The sequence below is a fragment of the Salvelinus namaycush genome, unplaced genomic scaffold (genome assembly GCF_016432855.1).
Source record: "Salvelinus namaycush isolate Seneca unplaced genomic scaffold, SaNama_1.0 Scaffold478, whole genome shotgun sequence".
NCBI lineage: Eukaryota > Metazoa > Chordata > Actinopteri > Salmoniformes > Salmonidae > Salvelinus > Salvelinus namaycush.
The window spans coordinates 62,501-88,327 of record NW_024061173.1 but is presented as its reverse complement, the minus strand read 5'-3'; the positions used below and the strand labels follow the sequence as shown (position 1 = coordinate 88,327).

Below are 25,827 nucleotides of genomic sequence, written 5' to 3'. Positions count from 1 at the left end.
GTCTAGTGGATGTCATGTGACTGTCTGTCTGGTTGTCATGTGACTGTCTGTCTGGATGTCATGTGACTGTCTGTGTGGTTGTCATGTGCCTGTCTGTCTGGTGGATGTCATGTGACTGTCTGTCTAGTGGATGTCATGTGACTGTCTGTCTGGTTGTCATGTGACTGTCTGTCTGGTTGATGTCATCTGTCTGTCTGTCTGCCTGCCTGTCTGCCTGTCTGTCTGTCTGTCTGTCTGGTTGATGTCATGTGACTGTCTGTCTGGATGTCATGTGACTGTCTGTGTGGTTGTCATGTGACTGTCTGAAAGTGATGTGTTAATGCAGCTGTCTGGTTGTCATGTGACTGTCTGTCTGGTTGTCATGTGACTGTCTGTGTGGTTGTCATGTGACTGTCTGAAAGTGATGTGTTAATGCTGCTGTCTGGTTGTCATGTGACTGTCTGTGTGGTTGTCATGTGACTGTCTGAAAGTGATGTGTTAATGCTGCTGTCTGGTTGTCATGTGACTGTCTGTGTGGTTGTCATGTGACTGTCTGTCTGGTTGTCATGTGACTGTCTGTGTGGTTGTCATGTGACTGTCTGTCTGGTTGTCATGTGACTGTCTGTGTGGTTGTCATGTGACTGTCTGAAAGTGATGTGTTAATGCTGCTGTCTTGGTTCAGGTCTTGAGAACTAGATGTTTATCTCAACGCCCAACCTGGTCAACACTCGGAGCAGCGCAATTACATATCTACTAGAATGACGCTAATTCTGACCGTTGTTATTTCAATTGTGTAGATATTCCATAATATATAATACATTGCTAAAATAATGCATTTTTTATGTTAAAATATGTCATAAGAAACGTCAGGACACCAAATGTAAACTTCAGTCTGTGAGACAATATGTTGATTGATCCAGATGCGTATGGACCGTAAATACTAACATAAAACAATCATGTATTTTCTGACTGTAAGACAAAATTAGAATTGAAATTCATATTATTTAGTGTTGTTGTTTTAAAGGTTTAAAAATACGGAGACGAAACATTGAACAAAGCAGTTTCAGGTCAATTTCCATCAATCTGACCGTCACCAGGGACAAATATATGTCATTAAAACGCTGCAAATTATATATATGTATATATTAGATATATGAAGCAATCATAGCAATACAACTCAGTACAACAAAATGAACATATATATTTCAACAAATATATATATACAGTGGGCTTCTAAATTACTGGCACCCCTGACTGGCAATGCACAAACAATACTTTTAAAAATATAAACAATATAATTGTAGAGATAAACACAAAATACCAACATGTGAGAAATACTGTACTTTATTAATGTTTCAATGGAACCAACCAAAATCATACAATTATTTAATACAAAATACATTTCACCAAAATCAAGGTTTCATAATTATTGGCACTCATTTAGTACTTAGTGCCACCACCTCTGGCAAGGATAACAGCATGGTCTTTTCCTGTAATGTTTGACAAGGTTAAGGAACACATTTGGATGGATTTTGGACCATTCCTCTATGCAGATCCTTTCAAGATCCTTCACATTCTTGGGTTTGCGCTTATCAACTGCCCTCTTCCACTCAGCCCACAGGTTTTCGATTGGATTGAGGTCCGGCGACTGAGATGGCCATGGCAGAACATTGATTTTGTTGTCACAGAACCATTTTTGTGTGGATCTTGAGGTGTGTTTTGGGTCATTGTCTTGTTGGAAAGTCCACATACGGCCAAGTCCCAGCCTTCCGGCAGAAGCAACCAGATTGTCAGCCAAAATTGCCTCATACTTGGTGGAATTCATTATGCCATCAATCTTAACCAGTGCCTCTGGACCTCTGGAATTAAAACAGCCCCAAAACATCACTGACCCACCACCATATTTCACCGTGGGTATGAGGTGCCTCTCCTTGTATGCATCTCTGTAATTTCATCAAAGTAACCACCCTTTGCCTTGATGACAGCTTTGCACACTCTTGGCATTCTCTCAACCAGCTTCACCTGGAATGCTTTTCCAACGGTCTTGAAGCAGTTCCCACGTATACTGAGCACTTGTTGGCTGTTTTTCCTTCACTCTGCGGTCCAACTCATCCCAAACCATCTCAATTGGGTTGAGGTCAGGTGATAGTGGAGGCCAGGTCATCTGATGCAGCACTCCATCACTCTCCTTCTTTGTCAAATAGCCTTTACACAGCCTGGCGGTGTGTTGGGTCATTGTCCTGTTGATAAAACAATGGTAGTCCCACTAAGCCCAAACCAGATGGGATGGTGTATCACTGCAGAATGCTGTTGTAGCCATGCTGGTTAAGTGTGCCTTGAAATCTAAATAAATCACATACAGCATCACCAGCCGTTCTCCTACTTTGCGTCTCACAAAGACACGGCGGTCAGATCCAAATATCTCAAATTTGGACTCATCAGACCAAAGGAAAGATTTCCATCGGTCTAATGTCCATTGATCATGTTTCTTGGCCCAAGCAAGTCTCTTCTTCTTATTGGTGTCCTTTAGTTGTGGTTTCTTTGCAGCAATTTGACCATGAAGGCCTGATTCTTGCAGTCTCCTCTGAACACTTGGTGCAGCGGTCTAAGGCACTGCATCTCAGTGCTAAAGGCGTCACTACAGTCACCCTGGTTTGAATCCAGGCTTTATCACAACCGGCTGTGACTGGGAGTCCCATAGGGTGGCGCACAATTGGCCCATCGTCGTCCGGGTTTGGCCGGTGTAGGCCGTCATTGTAAATAAGAATTTGTTTTTAACTGACAAATTAAGATTAAATACATTTAAAAAACAGTTGATGTTGATGTGTCTGTTACTTGAACTCTGTAAAGCATTTATTTGGGCTGCAATTTCTGAGGCGGGTAACTCTAATGAACCTATCCTCTGCAGCAGAGGTAACTCTGGGTCATCCTTTCCTGTGTCGGTCCTCATGAGAGCCAGTTTCATCATAGCGCCTGATGGTTTTTGGGACTGCACTTGAAGAAACGTTTTCTGTATTGACTGACCTTCATGTCTTAAAGTAATGATGGACTTTCGCTTCTCTTCGCTTATTTGAGCTTTTCTTGCCATAATATGGACATCTGTATACCACCCCTACCGTGTCACAACACAACTGATTGGCTCAAATGCATTAAGAAGGAAAGAAATTCCACAAATTAACTTTTATCAAGGCACACCTGTTAATTGAAATGCATTTCAGGTGACTACCTCATGATGCTGGTTGAGAGAATGCCAAGAGTGTGCAAAGCTGTCATCAAGGCAAAGGGTGGCTACTTTGACGAATCTCAAATATGAAATATATTTAGTTTAACACTTTTTTGGTTACTACATGATTCCATACATGTTATTTCATAGTGTTGATGTCTCCACTATTATTCTACAATGTAGAAAATAGTAAATATAAAGAAAAACCCTTGAATGAGGAGGTGTGTCCAAACTATTGACTGGTAATGTATAATGGGCTCATAGACATTTGACTAATTATTGGCTAAACTTTGTGCGTGCAATGCGCCCTGGCTCATGCCGTTTAGTCTCTATAGACTACTCACAGTTGACACAAGTAATCACTAACTTCCTTGTGCATTTCCCACACATAACTTTCTGGCAAGTGTTGTAAGTTTTGTGTGTTTTGTTCTGTTTGCAATGCCAGCACACTTGGCACTGTCTCCGCTTCTTCTGCTGCTGCTCTGGTGGCTTCATCCTCCGGATGCTTCAGACCCGGACCTTGGGCAAGCGGCACAGCTTTCCCAGACATGTGGTGTGCTCGGAGCTCTTTGGCTAGTTGAAGCGTATTGTCCCTCTGTGGCAGTTTCCGCCCGCGGGCCTTGTAGAGGATGGCAGTTTCCGCCATGCGGGCCTTGTCGTATTGCCCTAGAATACAATACAATACAACGTATGCTACAATGAAATGCTTACTTGCAAATTCTATAGGCTACACAAAACAATGCCACAAAGAATCGATGTAAACACAGTAAGAAAAATATATATACCTTTGTTGCATTGTAGTGGGTAACCGTGTCAGGCTTTGGCTTTTGGACTCCCTCAATGGTAACAGTAGGGTGCATTGTGCGGATGACACAGACGCTCTTTCGTTGTTTACCCTGGTAAAGGGGCTGCATGGCATTCTCACTTTTCAGCACCTGTCTGATGAACAGCTCAGACTGCTGCTTAGAGGAGGGGGGCAGCACCTGTGTGGTGAACAGCTCAGACTGCTGCTTAGCAGAGGGAGGCAGCACTTGTGTGATGAACAGCTCCGCCTGCTCCTTAGCGGAGGGAGGCAGCACTTGTGTGATGAACAGCTCCGCCTGCTCCTTAGCGGAGGGGAGCAGCACCTGTGTGATGAACAGCTCAGACTGCTCCTTAGCAGAGGGGGGCAGCACCTGTGTGATGAACAGCTCAGACTACTCCTTAGCGGAGGGGGGCAGCACCTGTGTGATGAACAGCTCCGCCTGCTCCTTAGCGGAGGGGGGCAGCACCTGTGTGATGAACAGCTCAGACTGCTCCTTAGCGGAGGGGGCAGCACCTGTGTGATGAACAGCTCCGCCTGCTGCTTAGAGGAGGGGGGTAGCACCTGTGTGATGAACAGCTCAGACTGCTGCTTAGCGGAGGGGGGCAGCACCTGTGTGATGAACAGCTCAGACTGCTCCTTAGCGGAGGGGGGCAACACTAGTGTGATGAACAGCTCCGCCTGCTCCTTAGCGGAGGGGGGCAGCACCTGTGTGATGAACAGCTCCGCCTGCACCTTAGCGGAGGGGGGCAGCACCTGTGTGGTGAACAGCTCAGACTGCTCCTTAGCGGAGGGGGGCAGCACCTGTGTGATGAACAGCTCCGCCTGCTCCTTAGCGGAGGGGGGCATCACCTGTGTGATGAACAGCTCAGACTGCTCCATAGAGGAGGGGGGCAGCACCTGTGTGATGAACAGCTCAGACTGCTCCTTAGCGGAGGGGGGCAGCACCTGTGTGATGAACAGCTCAGACTGCTCCATAGAGGAGGGGGGCAGCACCTGTGTGATGAACAGCTCAGACTGCTCCTTAGCGGAGGGGGGCAGCACCTGTGTGATGAACAGCTCCGCCTGCTCCTTAGCGGAGGGGGGCAGCACCTGTGTGATGAACAGCTCAGACTGCTCCTTAGCGGAGGGGGGCAGCACCTGTGTGATGAACAGCTCCGCCTGCTCCTTAGCGGAGGGGGGCAGCACCTGTGTGATGAACAGCTCAGACTGCTCCTTAGCGGAGGGGGGCAACACCTGTGTGATGAACAGCTCAGACTGCACCTTAGCGGAGGGGGGCAGCACCTGTGTGATGAACAGCTCAGACTGCTGCTTAGAGGAGGGGGGCAGCACCTGTGTGATGAACAGCTCAGACTGCTCCTTAGCGGAGGGGGGGGCAGCACCTGTATGATGAACAGCTCAGACTGCCCCTTAGCGGAGGGGGGGTAGCACCCATCTTGCCTTGTTTACCAGGCTGATTTCATTGGAGAGCAGTGCTCTGGCGAGGTCAAGCGAGGTGAAGAAGTTGTCCGTAGTGATGTTTCCTCCCTTTCCCCAGTTAAGGATCAATCATCTTCAACACCACGCTCTCTCCTAGTCTTTAACCATGTCTCCTAGTCTTTAACCATGTCTCCTAGTCTTTAACCATGTCTCCTAGTCTTTAACCATGTCTCCTAGTCTTTAACCATGTCTCCTAGTCTTTAACCATGTCTCCTAGTCTTTAACCAGGTCTCCTAGTCTTTAACCATGTCTCCTAGTCTTTAACCATGTCGCCTAGTCTTTAACCATGTCTCCTAGTCTTTAACCATGTCTCCTAGTCTTTAACCATGTCTCATAGACTTTAACCATGTCTCCTAGTCTTTAACCATGTCTCCTAGTCTTTAACCATGTCTCCTAGTCTTTAACCATGTCTCCTAGGCTTTAACCATGTCTCCTAGTCTTTAACCATCTCTCTCTCTCTCTCTCTCTCTCTCTCTCGCTCTCTCTCTCTCTCTCTCTCTCTCTCTCTCTCTCTCTCTCTCTCTCTCTCTCTCTCTCTCTCTCTCTCAACGGTTTGTTGGCCACGTATTGAGTAAAGAGGAAGCGTGGTTTTCTGGGGAACAGTTGCTCATCCCCGGTGATGGCGCTACCTGCCTTGTAGCAAGCAGTGATGTTCTCAACGAATTTCACCCACACCTCTGGAAACCAGGGCAATTTTGTCTTCTTGGAGACGTCTGCCTCAGGTCTCTCTCTCTTGTCAAAACGCAGGAATCTCATGATCTCCCTGTATTGATTCTCGGGACATGGTCTCTTTTGAAGAATGCGTAGCCCCAGTCAGCCAACCAGAAGCTCTCCATACTCTTTACGCTTTGAGCATCACAGATACACAACAATGAAGGCCTTTAGTTGGACAACAGACATGTCCCACTAACTGTCACCTTTACTCTGTGCACCACGGTGCTTAATGTGGTTCAGAATCCCGGGATCAAATAAACACAGGAAGGCAGTGAGCGCATCTTCAATATTGCGCTTGGCGTGTGGCGTGAGTCCTGGAGCTTCACTCATGACATTCTGTCCTTGTCGTCTCCCTACATTTTCACCTGGCTGCACAAGCTTCCAGACTGTGCCGTCCTTTCCCAGTTCCTGTCTCTCAGGTAGTGGTGGATTTGGCACTGCAGGTTAAATACAAATATATGTAATTTAAGCTTAGTTAGCCTATTTGTAAAAAAAAATTGGCTTTTTGAAGTGAATTGCCTACCTGGTAGGCCTACAGGTGTCGGCAGTCTGGGTGATGTTGCACAGGCGAAGATGGCAACGGTTGTGGATTTCGGCACTGCTGACAATGATAATAGCCTGATTAGTTTATTATATTTCATAAAATATAGATGTGAATCAGGGCTAATCTTCTGTTCATACACACAACAATTACAATATTGCGTAACATCACAACTGGCTTGCATACACAATACAACATGAGGACCTGCTAATAGGCTAATGATAATAGGCTAATGACAATAGGCTAATGACAATAGGCTAATGATAATAGGCTAATGACAATAGGCTAATGGCAATAGGCTAATGATAAAAGGTTAATGATCATAGGCTAATGATAATAGGCTAATGATAATAGGCTAATGACAATAGGCTAATGGCAATAGGCTAATGATAATAAGCTAATGATAATAGGCTATTGACAATAGGCTAATGATAATAGGCTAATGATAATGGCGATAATAATATAAATAATTAGGCCTACAACAACCATGGTAAGCCGATAATAGCATAATGCCAGTAATTGGCTAATTATAGAGAGTAATAGCGGTGACAGGCCAACAATGATGATAGTAAGAATATTCTCTTAATAATAATAACATTTGGGTAATAATAAAAACGAAAAAGAACAATAGTATTCTATTCTGATTCAGTTTTTCTGATTGTATTCTATTGCACCTGGGTTAGGCGTAGATGTGTGTGTGTTGGAGGCTATTGGTCAACGCTTTTCTTGTAAACAAGTTTGCTGTAAGTCAAACCAACAATATTGAGCAATCTTTTGTCCTAGGTTAAAAAAACAAAACGCTGAAGAAGACGCTAGTCCTACCTGGAACATCAGCGGACGCGGACGTCTTGAAGTGGATGTGTCCAAGACGCAGTCTTTTGTGCTGGTGTGTCTCTGTGTCACTGTCAGAGTCAGGGACATCGGATGAGTTCTCCCATGAGACCATCACTCCCTGCATCAGACTGAATGCCTCCATCAGACTGAATGCCTCCATCAGACTGAATGCCTCTATCAGACTGAATGCCTCCATCAGACTGAATGCCTCCATCAGACTGAATGCCTCCATCAGACTGAATCAGACTCTTCCATATCCTGAAGCATGGCTAAAGCCTGCAGGGCGGTCAGCATTCCTGACATAGCTAGACACTAGTTAGTTTTGATCAGGCTACCTATCTGTTGTGTTTTATTCTATTGTATAATGCTTCTATTGTGTTATATTGTGTTCCTGTTCTGTTCTATTATAATCTGTTCCAATTCTAACTTCTATTTACAACTGTATTCTATTGTGTTTCTATTCTGTTCTATTATAATCTGTTCCAATTCTAATTTATATTTGCAACTGTACTTCTATTGTGTTTCTATTCTGTTCTATTATAATCTGTTCCAATTCTAATGTATACAATTTCTCAGTTTTTGTCTTTTATGATATTGATCTCAAAGTGCTGCTGGACTGTAAAATACACATATTTAGGAAAAGTCCTGGAAAGGTGGTTTCAAGGTTTTTATTGAAATAAAGTTATTGAAAAAGGTCAGATTGACCGTCTTGGCAGTTCGAGTTCTCGCTACACTTCCCCGGATATATGCAAGCCCTAACTCCGTTCCTCATCTCCCCTCGCTGCGCACGCACGCCACGCTCCGATGATGGATGAGTTGAGACCGGCCAGTGTTGTCACGGTAATTTGATTGATGGGTTAGTGGCAGTGTGAGGGGTGAGCGTTAGGAGGGGTTCTGTATGGAAATAAATGCTGCAGATATGGCTGGTCATTAAAGGTGCTGTTGAGAAGGTGATGACCCTGTAATGAGGGATAGGAGGACTACAGGCGGCGTTGTGAGGTGTGTGTGTGTGTGTGTGTGTGTGTGTGTGTGTGTGTGTGTGTGTGTGTGTGTGTGTGTGTGTGTGTGTGTGTGTGTGTGCGCGTGTGTGTGTGCTTGTGCCTGTGTGTGTGTGTGTGTGTGTGTGTGTGTGTGTGTGTGTGTGTGTGTGTGTGTGTGTGTGTGTGTGTGTGTGTGTGTGTGTGTGTGTGTGTGTGTGTATGGAGATATTGGGCAATGCCCTTGGATAATGACAGTTGAAATGAATGGGGAGTAATTAAAGTGGGATGACGAAGATCACGATGACGATGATGATGAAGGACGAGGACGAGGAGGGGAACCCAAGGTTAACAGGATGGGAAGGTGAGAAAGTTGTCAAGATAACGAAGATAATTGTCTGAAGGAGAGGTGAGGACACCTGCTGAATACTGTTTTCAATAGCTAATTTTGTCTGCATCCCAAATGGATCCCTATTCCCTATATAGGGCACTACTTTTGAACAGAGCTTTATGGGCCGTACTGCACTTTATAGGGAAAAGTGAGCCATTTGGGACATCAACGGTGTTGCTGTTCTGTGATGACAGTATTAACTCTTTAGAAGGTGTTTGTAGTGATGACAGTATTAACTCTTTAGACGGTGTTTGTAGTGATGACAGTATTAACTCTTTAGACGGTGTTTGTAGTGATGACAGTATTAACTCTTTAGAAGGTGTTTGTAGTGATGACAGTATTAACTCTTTAGAAGGTGTTTGTAGTGATGACAGTATTAACTCTTTAGAAGGTGTTTGTAGTGATGACAGTATTAACTCTTTAGAAGGTGTTTGTAGTGATGACAGTATTAACTCTTTAGAAGGTGTTTGTAGTGATGACAGTATTAACTCTTTAGACGGTGTTTGTAGTGATGACAGTATTAACTCTTTAGACGGTGTTTGTAGTGATGACAGTATTAACTCTTTAGAAGGTGTTTGTAGTGATGACAGTATTAACTCTTTAGAAGGTGTTTGTAGTGATGACAGTATTAACTCTTTAGAAGGTGTTTGTAGTGATGACAGTATTAACTCTTTAGAAGGTGTTTGTAGTGATGACAGTATTAACTCTTTAGAAGGTGTTTGTAGTGATGACAGTATTAACTCTTTAGACGGTGTTTGTAGTGATGACAGTATTAACTCTTTAGACGGTGTTTGTAGTGATGACAGTATTAACTCTTTAGAAGGTGTTTGTAGTGATGACAGTATTAACTCTTTAGAAGGTGTTTGTAGTGATGACAGTATTAACTCTTTAGAAGGTGTTTGTAGTGATGACAGTATTAACTCTTTAGAAGGTGTTTGTAGTGATGACAGTATTAACTCTTTAGAAGGTGTTTGTAGTGATGACAGTATTAACTCTTTAGAAGGTGTTTGTAGTGATGACAGTATTAACTCTTTAGAAGGTGTTTGTAGTGATGACAGTATTAACTCTTTAGAAGGTGTTTGTAGTGATGACAATATTAACTCTTTAGACGGTGTTTGTAGTGATGACAGTATTAACTCTTTAGAAGGTGTTTGTAGTGATGACAGTATTAACTCTTTAGAAGGTGTTTGTAGTGATGACAGTATTAACTCTTTAGAAGGTGTTTGTAGTGATGACAGTATTAACTCTTTAGAAGGTGTTTGTAGTGATGACAGTATTAACTCTTTAGAAGGTGTTTGTAGTGATGACAGTATTAACTCTTTAGAAGGTGTTTGTAGTGATGACAGTATTACCTCTTTAGAAGGAGTTTGTAGTGATGACAGTATTACCTCTTTAGAAGGAGTTTGTAGTGATGACAGTATTAACTCTTTAGAAGGTGTTTGTAGTGATGACAGTATTAACTCTTTAGAAGGTGTTTGTAGTGATGACAGTATTAACTCTTTAGAAGGTGTTTGTAGTGATGGCAGTATTAACTCTTTAGAAGTATTAACTCTTTAGAAGGTGTTTGTAGTGATGACAGTATTAACTCTTTAGAAGGTGTTTGTAGTGATGACAGAATTAACTCTTTAGAAGGAGTTTGTAGTGATGACAGTATTAACTCTTTAGAAGGTGTTTGTAGTGATGACAGTATTAACTCTTTAGAAGGTGTTTGTAGTGATGACAGTATTAACTCTTTAGAAGGTGTTTGTAGTGATGACAGTATTAACTCTTTAGAAGGTGTTTGTAGTAATGACAGTATTAACTCTTTAGAAGGTGTTTGTAGTGATGACAGTATTAACTCTTTAGAAGGTGTTTGTAGTGATGACAGTATTAACTCTTTAGAAGGAGTTTGTAGTGATGACAGTATTAACTCTTTAGAAGGTGTTTGTAGTGATGACAGTATTAACTCTTTAGAAGGTGTTTGTAGTGATGACAGTATTAACTCTTTAGAAGGTGTTTGTAGTGATGACAGTATTAACTCTTTAGACGGTGTTTGTAGTGATGACAGTATTACCTCTTTAGAAGGTGTTTGTAGTGATGACAGTATTAACCCTTTAGAAGGTGTTTGTAGTGATGACAGTATTAACTCTTTAAAAGGTGTTTGTAGTGATGACAGTATTATCTCTTTAGAAGGTGTTTGTAATGATGACAGTATTAACTCTTTAGAAGGTGTTTGTAGTGATGACAGTATTAACTCTTTAGACGGTGTTTGTAGTGATGACAGTATTAACTCTTTAGAAGGTGTTTGTAGTGATGACAGTATTAACTCTTTAGAAGGTGTTTGTAGTGATGACAGTATTAACTCTTTAGAAGGAGTTTGTAGTGATGACAGTATTAACTCTTTAGAAGGTGTTTGTAGTGATGACAGTATTACCTCTTTAGAAGGTGTTTGTAGTGATGACAGTATTAACTCTTTAGAAGGTGTTTGTAATGATGACAGTATTAACTCTTTAGAAGGTGTTTGTAGTGATGACAGTATTAACTCTTTAGAAGGTGTTTGTAGTGATGACAGTATTAACTCTTTAGAAGGAGTTTGTAGTGATGACAGTATTAACTCTTTAGAAGGTGTTTGTAGTGATGACAGTATTACCTCTTTAGAAGGTGTTTGTAGTGATGACAGTATTAACTCTTTAGAAGGTGTTTGTAATGATGACAGTATTAACTCTTTAGAAGGTGTTTGTAGTGATGACAGTATTAACTCTTTAGAAGGTGTTTGTAGTGATGACAGTATTAACTCTTTAGAAGGTGTTTGTAGTGATGACAGTATTAACTCTTTAGAAGGTGTTTGTAATGATGACAGTATTAACTCTTTAGAAGGTGTTTGTAGTGATGACAGTATTAACTCTTTAGAAGGTGTTTGTAATGATGACAGTATTAACTCTTTAGAAGGAGTTTGTAATGATGACAGAATTAACTCTTTAGAAGGTGTTTGTAATGATGACAGTATTAACTCTTTAGAAGGTGTTTGTAATGATGACAGTATTAACTCTTTAGAAGGTGTTTGTAATGATGACAGTATTAACTCTTTAGAAGGTGTTTGTAGTGATGACAGTATTAACTCTTTAGAAGGTGTTTGTAGTGATGACAGTATTAACTCTTTAGAAGGTGTTTGTAGTGATGACAGTATTAGTGGGAAACAGCAGCAGTCTACTCCACATGTCAGTATCAAGGGTAATCAATAGATAGACATACAAAAAGACAAAGTGGGTTAAATCCTCAGACTTGATGGGTAAGTAGACAGGCGGTCATGAGTTATTTCATGTTAATGTGGGGTTAGGTAATGAGGATACAGCTAGTGGAGAGAGCATGTTGTATATGTCTGACTTTATACTGCACACAGTGTTTCTTTTGGAAACAGTAATACTGTGTTTCCAAGAGAATTTCCCCCTTGGGCACAATACAGTTGATCTTATCTTCTGACATTAAGTCCCCACCACTCCACTGTTGGACGTTAGAGAGCCTGTTATGGCCTCACATCCCAATGGGGATAAACAGGATTAAGTCAGTCAGTCAGTAAGACTGTAACTCTACACCACTCCACTGTCAGTGGTTACCCCTCTCTCTGTAGGTGCAGTTACAGACTACCCAGGGTTAAGGTTAGGGTTAGGGTTAAGGTTAAGGTTAGGGTTAGGGTTAAGGTTAGGGTTAGGGTTAGGGTTAAGGTTAGGGTTAAGGTTAAGGTTAGGGTTAGGGTTAAGGTTAAGGTTAGGGTTAGGGGGTCACTAGTGTAACTCACCACCACTCCACTCTCAGTGGTTACCTCTCTGTAAGTAAAGTTACAGACGGCCCAGGGTTAGGGTTAAGGTTAGGGTTAAGGTTAAGGTTAGGGTTAAGGTTAAGGTTAGGGTTAAGGTTAAGGTTAGGGTTAGGGTTAGGGTTAAGGTTAGGGGGTCACTAGTGTAACTCACCACCACTCCACTCTCAGTGGTTACCTCTCTGTAAGTAAAGTTACAGACGGCCCAGGGTTAGGGTTAAGGTTAGGGTTAGGGTTAAGGTTAGGGTTAGGGTTAGGGTTAGGGTTAAGGTTAGGGTTGGGGTTAGGGTTAAGGTTAGGGTTAAGGTTAGGGTTAAGGTTAAGCTAAGGTTAAGGTTAGGGTTAGGGTTAGGGGGTCACTAGTGTAACTCACCACCACTCCACTGTCAGTGGTCACCTCTCTGTAGGTAAAGTTACAGACGGCCCAGGCCAGGTAGTAGGTGGACATACGAGGGGTCCTGGAGAAGTGGTTGGTCACCCAGCCATCATCATCAGAGATGGAGGCCTCTACAGGCATGTTGGAGAGAGAGAGGTAGGACGCATCGTGTCTCAGGCTGACCCGGAACGTGGCCTTGTAGATGGGCTCATCAAAACACGGAAAGGCCTTTCTGGCGTGGGTGGGGGAGAACTGTGTCACCGCCATGTACCTGGAGAGAGGGGGAGGGAGAGAGAAGAGAGAGGGGGAGGGAGGGAGAGAGAAGAGAGAGGGGGAGGGAGCGAGAGAGAGAGAGGGAGGGAAGAGAGGGAGAAGGAGAGAAGAAAGATAGAAGGAGCGGGAGAGGGAGAGAAGAGAGAGGGGGAGGGATAGAGAAGAGAGAGGGGAGGGAGAGAGAAGAGAGAGGGGGGAGGGAAAGGGAGAGAGAAGAGACAGAGGGAGAGGGAGAGAGGAGGATGGAGAGGAAGAGAAGAGAGAGAGGGGGAGGGAGAGGGGGAGGGAGAGAAGAGAGAGAGGGAGATGGAGAGAGAGGGAGCGAGAGAGGGAGGAAGAGAGGAGAGAGAAAACAGATTTAGAGAATGACAGTAAAACAGAGAGATGTAGAGGAGGAAAGGGAGAGTGAGATAAAAAGACAGAGAGGGAGATAGAGAGGGGGAGAGTGATAGAAAGAAAGAGAGGGAGGGAGAGAGGGGCGGGAAGAGTGTGAGAGAGAGGGGAGGGGGGAGAGGGGACGGGAAGAGTGTGAGAGAGAGGGGGGGAGAGGGGACGGGGGAGAGAGCAAAGAGTTAGTTTCACATTAGATTAGGAGATAAAAGGAACCTAACGGCCGATAGTTGTTCTAAACTTAGAAAATAGTAGTTTCACCTTGACTATTGCCTTCTTGTCACCCTGGAAAACTGATGAACTCTGAGTTCACATTGAAACAGATTGGCCCCCTGTTTTGGTTTTACATATCACTGAAAGTGCTTCAGAATCTGTCACAGTAGAGTAAATGCCATAGCAGGTTGGCTTTGCTCCGAGCAGAACTCGGCTAGGTGAAGTGAACGTCTGGGCTCGCGTACTCCTTTACAATACATTTGTTTGAAAAAAATTAGATAAAAGCATCATCATCAGCAATATTAATGTTTGTCCCTCTTGAGCTGCCGTATCAACAACGTAGCCAGTACACTTCCTCAAAATAGTCAGAATTAATCTAAGATAACACAAGAAATCTGTCATTTTTTGCAGAGGAAGTCTTTGCAGAGGAAGTCTTTGCAGAGGAAGTCTTTGCAGAGGAAGTCTTTGCAGAGGAAGTCTTTGCAGAGGAAGTCTTTGCAGAGGAAGCAATTTTACATCTAAGATGTTTGACGCAGTATTTCTCAAGTGAAAAAAACACGTATGAAAACGAGTTGTCTGTCGGTGAATGACAACAAACACTTCATTGAAGAATCCCTATTGTTGACCAATCACTGACGAAGGGGGTAGACACCAAACTAAAACATCACAAAATGTTGTCATAATATACAGTATGCACGAACGGTTTCGAAGCATATGGGAAGCGTACGGTAAGTTTAAGTAATCGCAGAACACGGGTGAAAATTATTTCAAATAATTCCGAGTTGGTTGAGAGTTTTCCTATGCAAATGCTCTGACCTATAGTACCAGTCAAAAGTTTGGACACAACTACTCATTCCAGGGTTTTTCTTTATTTTTTACTATTTTCTACATTGTAGAACAGTGAAGACATCAAAACTATGAAATAACACATATGGAATCATGTAGTAACCAAAAAAGTGTTAAAATCAAAATAGATTTTAGATTTTAGATTCTTCAAAGTAGCCACCCTTTGCCTTGATGACAGCTTTGCACACTCTTGGGATTTTCTCAACCAGCTTCACCTGGATTGCTTTTCCAACTGTCTTGAAGGAGTTCCCACATATGCTGAGCACTTGTTGGCTGCTTTTCCTTCACTCTGCGGTCCATCCCAAACCATCACAATTGGGTTGAGGTCGGGTGATTGTGGAGGCCAGGTCATCTGATGCAGCACCATCACTCTCCTTCTTGGTCAAATGGCCCTTACACAGCCTGAAGGTGTGTTTTGAGTCATTGTCCTGTTGAAAAACATATGATAGTCCCACTAAGCGCAAACCAGATGGGATGGAATATTCCTTCAGAATGCTGTGGTAGACATGCTGGTCAAGTGTGCCTTGAATTCTAAATAAATCACTGACAGTGTCACCAGCAAAGCACCCCCACACCATCACACCTCCTCCTCCATGCTTCACAGTGGGAACCACACATGCAGAGATCATCCGTTCACCTACTCTGCGTCTCACAAAGACACTGCGGTTTGGACCAAAAATCTCACATTTTGACTCATTAGACCAAAGGACAGATTTCCACTGGTCTAATGTCCATTGCTCGTGTTTCTTGGCCCAAGCAAGTCTCTTCTTTTTATTGGTGTCCTTTAGTAGTTGTTTCTTTGCAGCAATTCAATCATGAAGGCCTGATTCACGCAGTCTCCTCTGAATAGTTGATGTTGAGATGTGTCTGTTACTTGAATTCTGAAGCATTTATTTGAGCTGCAATTTCTGAGGCTGGTAATTCTAATGAATTTATCCTCTTGAAGCAGAGGTAACTCTGGGTTTTCCTTTCCTGTGGTGGTCCTCATGAGAGCCAGTTTCATCATAGCGCTTGATGGTTTTTGCGACTGCACTTGAAGAAACGTTCAAAGTCCTTGAAATGTTCCGGATTGACTGACCTTCATGTCTTAAAGTAATGATGGACTATCATTTCTATTTGCTTATTTGAGCTGTTCTTGCCATAATATGAACTTTTACCAAATAGGGCTTTCTTCTGTATACCACCCCTACTTTGTCACAACGCAACTGCTTGGCTCAAACGCATTCAGAAGAAATTCCAAATATTAACTTTTAACAAGGTACACCTGTTAATTTAAATGTATTTCAGGTGACTACCTCATGAAGCTGGTTGAGAGAATGTCAAGAGTGGGCAAAGCTGTCAATGAAAAGGGTGAATACTTTGAAGAATCTCAAATATATTTTGACATGTTTAACACTTTTTTGGTTACTAAATGATTCCATATGTGTTATTTAATAGTTTTGATGTCTTCACTATTATTCTACAATGTAGAAAATAGTAAAAATGAAGAATGAGTAGGTGTGTCCAAACTGGTACTGTATATATTACATCTATTTCATCAATAATAGCTGCTCCTAGCAGCTTCTGCTGTGGAGAAGTCTTGGTTTCATTTGAAAGAAGTCTTGGTTTCATTTGAAAGAAGTCTTGGTTTCATTTGAAATAAGTCTTGGTTTCATTTTAAATAAGTCTTGGTTTCATTTGAAAGAAGTCTTGGTTTCATTTGAAAGAAGTCTTGGTTTCATTTGAAATAAGTCTTGGTTTCATTTGAAATAAGTCTTGGTTTCATTTGAAAGAAGTCTTGGTTTCATTTGAAAGAAGTCTTGGTTTCATTTTAAATAAGTCTTGGTTTCATTTGAAAGAAGTCTTGGTTTCATTTTAAATAAGTCTTGGCTTCACTTGAAATCCACCCCTCACACTGCTACAGCTGAATTGGTGCCCACGTCAGCTCGTTATAGCGACTCATCGCTACAGAGACATGGTCACCGTAACAATCGTATAAATGACAGCCGGCAGTCCGGTTTGTTTAACTTCCTGTCCTGTAGTCTATTCCAAGACTCCGCGTAGTCACAATTAGTGACTAAATTACATTCCAAAATAGTCCGAATCTTTTTAACAGTATGAGGTTTTATTTGCTATTTTTACACTTTACACTTTTTTTTATTTTTATTATTTTCCTATTTTCCTGTTCCAAAATCCTCCTTGTAATTATCATTCCAGAGACAGAGCCACGTCTGAGAGAATAAAGTGCAGCATCAGGAGTTCTGAGAAAAGGTCTGGGAGCCTCTCCTCTCAGTTAGATTGGCAGTGAGGTGAGGAGAGCCTCTCCTCTCAGTTAGATTGGCAGTGAGGTGAGGAGAGCCTCTCCTCTCAGTTAGATTGACAGTGAGGTGAGGAGAGCCTCTCCTCTCAGTTAGATTGGCAGTGAGGTGGGGAGAGCCTCTCCTCTCAGTTAGATTGGCAGTGGGGTGAGGAGAGCCTCTCCTCTCAGTTAGATTGGCAGTGAGGTGGGGAGAGCCTCTCCTCTCAGTTAGATTGGCAGTGAGGTGAGGAGAGCCTCTCCTCTCAGTTAGATTGACAGTGAGGTGGGGAGAGCCTCTCCTCTCAGTTAGATTGGCAGTGGGGTGAGGAGAGCCTCTCCTCTCAGTTAGATTGGCAGTGAGGTGGGGAGAGCCTCTCCTCTCAGTTAGATTGGCAGTGAGGTGAGGAGAGCCTCTCCTCTCAGTTAGATTGGCAGTGGGGTGAGGAGAGCCTCTCCTCTCAGTTAGATTGGCAGTGAGGTGGGGAGAGCCTCTCCTCTCAGTTAGATTGGCAGTGGGGTGAGGAGAGCCTCTCCTCTCAGTTAGATTGGCAGTGAGGTGGGGAGAGCCTCTCCTCTCAGTTAGATTGGCAGTGAGGTGAGGAGAGCCTCTCCTCTCAGTTAGATTGGCAGTGGGGTGAGGAGAGCCTCTCCTCTCAGTTAGATTGGCAGTGAGGTGGGGAGAGCCTCTCCTCTCAGTTAGATTGGCAGTGGGGTGAGGAGAGCCTCTCCTCTCAGTTAGATTGGCAGTGAGGTGAGGAGAGCCTCTCCTCTCAGTTAGATTGGCAGTGAGGTGAGGAGAGCCTCTCCTCTCAGTTAGATTGGCAGTGGGGTGAGGAGAGCCTCTCCTCTCAGTTAGATTGGCAGTGAGGTGGGGAGAGCCTCTCCTCTCAGTTAGATTGGCAGTGGGGTGAGGAGAGCCTCTCCTCTCAGTTAGATTGGCAGTGAGGTGAGGAGAGCCTCTCCTCTCAGTTAGATTGACAGTGAGGTGAGGAGAGCCTCTCCTCTCAGTTAGATTGGCAGTGAGGTGAGGAGAGCCTCTCCTCTCAGTTAGATTGGCAGTGAGGTGAGGAGAGCCTCTCCTCTCAGTTAGATTGGCAGTGAGGTGAGGAGAGCCTCTCCTCTCAGTTAGATTGGCAGTGGGGTGAGGAGAGCCTCTCCTCTCAGTTAGATTGGCAGTGGGGTGAGGAGAGCCTCTCCTCTCAGTTAGATTGGCAGTGGGGTGAGAAGAGCCTCTCCTCTCAGTTAGATTGGCAGTGGGGTGAGGAGAGCCTCTCCTCTCAGTTAGATTGGCAGTGGGGTGAGGAGAGCCTCTCCTCTCAGTTAGATTGGCAGTGGGGGTGAGGAGAGCCTCTCCTCTCAGTTAGATTGGCAGTGGGGTGAGGAGAGGGGGGATTGTGTGTGTGTGTGTGTGTGTGTGTGTGTGTGTGTGTGTGTGTGTGTGTGTGTGTGTGTGTGTGTGTGTGTGTGTGTGTGTGTGTGTGTGTGTGTGGTTGGAATAGGAAGTTAAGGAGGGGGATCTGAGTTAACTTAGCCACAGTCATGATGTTAGTGATGTTATTGATGTCAGTGATGGAAGCAGTGATTTCCAACATCATCCAACACACTGTTTAATAAGCAGACAGCTGGATTACAGAGTATCAAAGCATCTCAGACCACTGAGGAGAGGAGGAGGAAGGAGGGAGGGGGGAGGAGAACTGGCCTTTACCTCTACAGGGACCAGACCTCTTCTTCATCCCTCCATCCTCTCTTTCATCAGCCCATCCTCTGCTGTGGACGTCAGGGATATAAAGGGAGACAAGCATCTCTCTCCCAAAACCCTGAGTGCTGGTCTGCTTTCATCATAGAGGCTCTCTAATGTGTTCCTGTGTGACTGAAGGCTCTGACTCAGCATGCATCCCAAATGGCACCCTATTCCCTATATAGTGCACTACTTTAGACCAGAGCCCTATTCCCTATATAGTGCACTACTTTAGACCAGAGCCCTATTCCCTATGCAGTGCACTACTTTAGACCAGAGCCCTATTCCCTATGCAGTGCACTACTTTAGACCAGAGCCCTATTCCCTATATAGTACACTACTTTAGACCAGAGCCCTATTCCCTGTATAGTGCACTACTTTAGACCAGGCTGTTGTCTGTTTGTTTATACAATGCTGAGGTTGGGCTGACTCGCTGACTAGCTGACTAAATGACTGGCTGACTGGCTGACTGGCTGACTGGTTGACTGACTGACTTGTTGACTGGCTTACTGACTGGCTGACGAGCTGACTGGCTGACTGAATGACAGATTGACTGGCTGACTGAATGACTGGCTGACTGAATGACTGGCTGACTAGCTGACTGGCTGACTGAATGACAGATTGACTGGCTGACTGGCTGACTAGCTGACTGTCTGACTGGCTGACTGGCTGACTGAATGACAGATTGACTGGCTGACTGAATGACTGGCTGACTGAATGACAGATTGACTGGCTGACTGAATGACTGGCTGACTGACTGAATGACAGATTGACTGGCTGACTGAATGACTGGCTGACTAGCTGACTGGCTGACTGAATGACAGATTGACTGGCTGACTGAATGACTGGCTGACTGGCTGACTGACTGACTGGCTGAACAGCTGACTGGCTGACTGAATGACAGATTGACTGGCTGACTAGCTGACTGGCTGACTGGCTGACTGAATGACAGATTGACTGGCTGACTAGCTGACTGGCTGACTAGCTGACTGGCTGACTGGCTGACTGGCTGACTGAATGACAGATTGACTGGTTGACTGGCTTACAGGCTGACTGAATGACTGGCTGAATGACTGGCTCTGCTTTGCCGTTAGGACTAACCTGGGTAGTCCAACCATAACACCGTAATCCACACAGTTTCTTTGCCTGGTGGACTTGCCAGCTAGGAAGAGGTTGAGAGAGGAGGGAGAGAGGAGGGAGAGAGGAGGGAGAGAGGGGGGAGAAGTCCTCCAGGGGGCGTTTGGCCCTCCCATGGTGACATTTAAATGGCTATCAGAATCAGTAGGAGCCTGATAAACTGACAGTTGGGCTGATTGGAGATCTGGTGGTGAATCTGGTTAAGCAGTGTTAACACTGAGGGATCGGTCCGTCATTAGACACAAAGGCAGCGTTTAAACAGGCAGCCCAATTCTGATCTTTTTTCCACTATTAGATCTTTTGACCAATGACATCTAATCTTTTCACATCAGACCCTTTTTTTTTCAGAGCTCAAAAGACCAATTAGTAAAAAAAAAAGATCAGAATTGGGCTGCCTGTGTAAAAGCTGCCTAACACACACATGCACACAGACACAGCCAGACACACACACACACACACACACACACACACACACACACACACACACACACACACACACACACACACACACACACACACACACACACACACACACACACACACACACACACACATTTTATTTAACCTTTAACTTTATTTAACAAATACACACACAAAGCAAGGGATCGGTCTCCTGTCAGACAGTAAAGCCAGGCAGTTATTTGTTGGTCATAGAGGGGATGTTTATCAATGGGATGTGGCCTCTTTACTGAAAAAGCACTGGAGGTGAAGAGAAGCCAGAGAAACGTTCTACAGGATAAATAGCAGCACTTGGCCAGGAAAATAACAGTATCATGTCCTCTACTATATACTGTGTTAACTCTGGTATAACAGTACTCTACTATATACTACTGTCTTAACTCTGGTATAACAGTACTCTACTATATACTGTCTTAACTCTGATATAATAGTACTCTACTATATACTGTCTTAACTCTGGTATAACAGTCCTCTACTATATACTACTGTCTTAACTCTGATATAATAGTACTCTACTATATACTGTCTTAACTCTGATATAACAGTACTCTACTATATACTGTCTTAACTCTGGTATAACAGTACTCTACTATATACTGTCTTAACTCTGGTATAACAGTACTCTACTATATACTACTGTCTTAACTCTGGTATAACAGTACTCTACTATATACTACTGTCTTAACTCTGGTATAACAGTACTCTACTATATACTGTCTTAACTCTGATATAATAGTACTCTACTATATACTGTCTTAACTCTGGTATAACAGTCCTCTACTATATACTACTGTCTTAACTCTGATATAACAGTACTCTACTATATACTACTGTCTTAACTCTGGTATAACAGTACTCTACTATATACTGTGTTAACTCTGGTATAACAGTACTCTACTATATACTACTGTCTTAACTCTGGTATAACAGTACTCTACTATATACTACTGTCTTAACTCTGGTATAACAGTACTCTACTATATACTGTCTTAACTCTGATATAATAGTACTCTACTATATACTGTCTTAACTCTGGTATAACAGTCCTCTACTATATACTACTGTCTTAACTCTGATATAACAGTACTCTACTATATACTACTGTCTTAACTCTGGTATAACAGTACTCTACTATATACTGTGTTAACTCTGATATAACAGTACTCTACTATATACTACTGTCTTAACTCTGGTATAACAGTACTCTACTATATACTGTGTTAACTCTGATATAACAGTACTCTACTATATACTACTGTCTTAACTCTGATATAACAGTACTCTACTATATACTGTGTTAACTCTGATATAACAGTACTCTACTATATACTACTGTCTTAACTCTGGTATAACAGTACTCTACTATATACTACTGTCTTAACTCTGGTATAACAGTACTCTACTATATACTACTGTCTTAACTCTGATATAACAGTACTCTACTATATACTGTCTTAACTCTGGTATAACAGTACTCTACTATATACTACTGTGTTAACTCTGGTATAACAGTACTCTACTATATACTACTGTCTTAACTCTGATATAACAGTACTCTACTATATACTGTCTTAACTCTGATATAATAGTACTCTACTATATACTACTGTCTTAACTCTGGTATAACAGTACTCTACTATATACTACTGTCTTAACTCTGGTATAACAGTACTCTACTATATACTGTCTTAACTCTGATATAATAGTACTCTACTATATACTACTGTCTTAACTCTAGTATAACAGTACTCTACTATATACTACTGTCTTAACTCTGGTATAACAGTACTCTACTATATACTACTGTCTTAACTCTGGTATAACAGTACTCTACTATATACTACTGTCTTAACTCTGGTATAACAGTACTCTACTATATACTGTCTTAACTCTGATATAACAGTACTCTACTATATACTGTCTTAACTCTGGTATAACAGTACTCTACTATATACTGTCTTAACTCTGGTATAACAGTACTCTACTATATACTACTGTCTTAACTCTGGTATAACAGTACTCTACTATATACTGTCTTAACTCTGGTATAACAGTACTCTACTATATACTACTGTGTTAACTCTGGTATAACAGTACTCTACTATATACTACTGTCTTAACTCTGATATAACAGTACTCTACTATATACTGTCTTAACTCTGATATAATAGTACTCTACTATATACTACTGTCTTAACTCTGGTATAACAGTACTCTACTATATACTACTGTCTTAACTCTGGTATAACAGTACTCTACTATATACTGTATTAACTCTGATATAATAGTACTCTACTATATACTACTGTCTTAACTCTAGTATAACAGTACTCTACTATATACTACTGTCTTAACTCTGGTATAACAGTACTCTACTATATACTACTGTCTTAACTCTGGTATAACAGTACTCTACTATATACTACTGTCTTAACTCTGGTATAACAGTACTCTACTATATACTGTCTTAACTCTGATATAATAGTACTCTACTATATACTGTCTTAACTCTGGTATAACAGTCCTCTACTATATACTACTGTCTTAACTCTGATATAATAGTACTCTACTATATACTGTCTTAACTCTGATATAACAGTACTCTACTATATACTGTCTTAACTCTGGTATAACAGTACTCTACTATATACTGTCTTAACTCTGGTATAACAGTACTCTACTATATACTACTGTCTTAACTCTGGTATAACAGTACTCTACTATATACTGTCTTAACTCTGGTATAACAGTACTCTACTATATACTACTGTCTTAACTCTGGTATAACAGTACTCTACTATATACTACTGTCTTAACTCTGGTATAACAGTACTCTACTATATACTACTGTCTTAACTCTGGTATAACAGTACTCTACTATATACTACTGTCTTAACTCTGGTATAACAGTACTCTACTATATACTGTCTTAACTCTGATATAATAGTACTCTACTATATACTGTCTTAACTCTGGTATAACAGTCCTCTACTATATACTACTGTCTTAACTCTGATATAATAGTACTCTACTATATACTGTCTTAACTCTGATATAACAGTACTCTACTATATACTGTCTTAACTCTGGTATAACAGTACTCTACTATATACTGTCTTAACTCTGGTATAACAGTACTCTACTATATACTACTGTCTTAACTCTGGTATAACAGTACTCTACTATATACTGTCTTAACTCTGGTATAACAGTACTCTACTATATATACTGTGTTAACTCTGGTATAACAGTACTCTACTATATACTGTCTTAACTCTGGTATAATAGTACTCTACTATATACTGTCTTAACTCTGATATAATAGTACTCTACTATATACTGTGTTAACTCTGGTATAACAGTACTCTACTATATACTGTCTTAACTCTGGTATAACAGTACTCTACTATATACTACTGTCTTAACTCTGGTATAACAGTACTCTACTATATACTACTGTCTTAACTCTGGTATAACAGTCCTCTACTATATACTACTGTCTTAACTCTGATATAATAGTACTCTACTATATACTACTGTCTTAACTCTGATATAACAGTACTCTACTATATACTGTGTTAACTCTGATATAACAGTACTCTACTATATACTACTGTCTTAACTCTGGTATAACAGTACTCTACTATATACTGTCTTAACTCTGATATAATAGTACTCTACTATATACTGTCTTAACTCTGGTATAACAGTCCTCTACTATATACTACTGTCTTAACTCTGGTATAACAGTACTCTACTATATACTACTGTCTTAACTCTGGTATAACAGTACTCTACTATATACTACTGTCTTAACTCTGGTATAACAGTACTCTACTATATACTACTGTCTTAACTCTGGTATAACAGTACTCTACTATATACTACTGTCTTAACTCTGATATAACAGTACTCTACTATATACTACTGTCTTAACTCTGGTATAACAGTACTCTACTATATACTGTCTTAACTCTGGTATAACAGTACTCTACTATATACTACTGTCTTAACTCTGGTATAACAGTACTCTACTATATACTGTGTTAACTCTGATATAACAGTACTCTACTATATACTACTGTGTTAACTCTGATATAACAGTACTCTACTATATACTACTGTCTTAACTCTGATATAACAGTACTCTACTATATACTACTGTGTTAACTCTGATATAACAGTACTCTACTATATACTACTGTCTTAACTCTGATATAACAGTACTCTACTATATACTACTGTCTTAACTCTGGTATAACAGTACTCTACTATATACTACTGTCTTAACTCTGGTATAACAGTACTCTACTATATACTACTGTCTTAACTCTGGTATAACAGTACTCTACTATATACTGTGTTAACTCTGATATAACAGTACTCTACTATATACTACTGTCTTAACTCTGGTATAACAGTACTCTACTATATACTACTGTCTTAACTCTGGTATAACAGTACTCTACTATATACTGTGTTAACTCTGATATAACAGTACTCTACTATATACTGTCTTAACTCTGGTATAACAGTACTCTACTATATACTGTCTTAACTCTGGTATAACAGTACTCTACTATATACTACTGTCTTAACTCTGGTATAACAGTACTCTACTATATACTGTGTTAACTCTGATATAACAGTACTCTACTATATACTACTGTCTTAACTCTGGTATAACAGTACTCTACTATATACTGTGTTAACTCTGATATAACAGTACTCTACTATATACTACTGTCTTAACTCTGATATAACAGTACTCTACTATATACTACTGTCTTAACTCTGATATAACAGTACTCTACTATATACTACTGTCTTAACTCTGATATAACAGTACTCTACTATATACTACTGTCTTAACTCTGGTATAACAGTACTCTACTATATACTGTCTTAACTCTGGTATAACAGTACTCTACTATATACTGTCTTAACTCTAGTATAACAGTCCTCTACTATATACTACTGTCTTAACTCTGGTATAACAGTACTCTACTATATACTGTGTTAACTCTGGTATAACAGTACTCTACTATATACTGTCTTAACTCTGGTATAACAGTACTCTACTATATATTGTGTTAACTCTGATATAACAGTACTCTACTATATACTACTGTCTTAACTCTGGTATAACAGTACTCTACCATATACTGTCTTAACTCTGGTATAACAGTCCTCTACTATATACTACTGTCTTAACTCTGATATAACAGTACTCTACTATATACTACTGTCTTAACTCTGATATAACAGTACTCTACTATATACTACTGTCTTAACTCTGATATAACAGTAATCTACTATATACTACTGTCTTAACTCTGGTATAACAGTACTCTACTATATACTGTGTTAACTCTGATATAACA

At 41.4% G+C, this 25,827-nt stretch overlaps 1 protein-coding gene across 1 annotated transcript in view; it reads right to left on the bottom strand.

The window, feature by feature from the left end:
* LOC120041567 (thyrotropin-releasing hormone-degrading ectoenzyme-like) overlaps nt 1-25,827 on the bottom strand; it is a 105,575-nt gene that overhangs the window by 70,189 nt on the left and 9,559 nt on the right. The window contains exon 2 of the mRNA XM_038986440.1: nt 13,107-13,380. Within this exon, the coding sequence (XP_038842368.1) occupies nt 13,107-13,380 (274 nt within the window). The remainder of the gene's footprint in view (nt 1-13,106; nt 13,381-25,827) is intronic.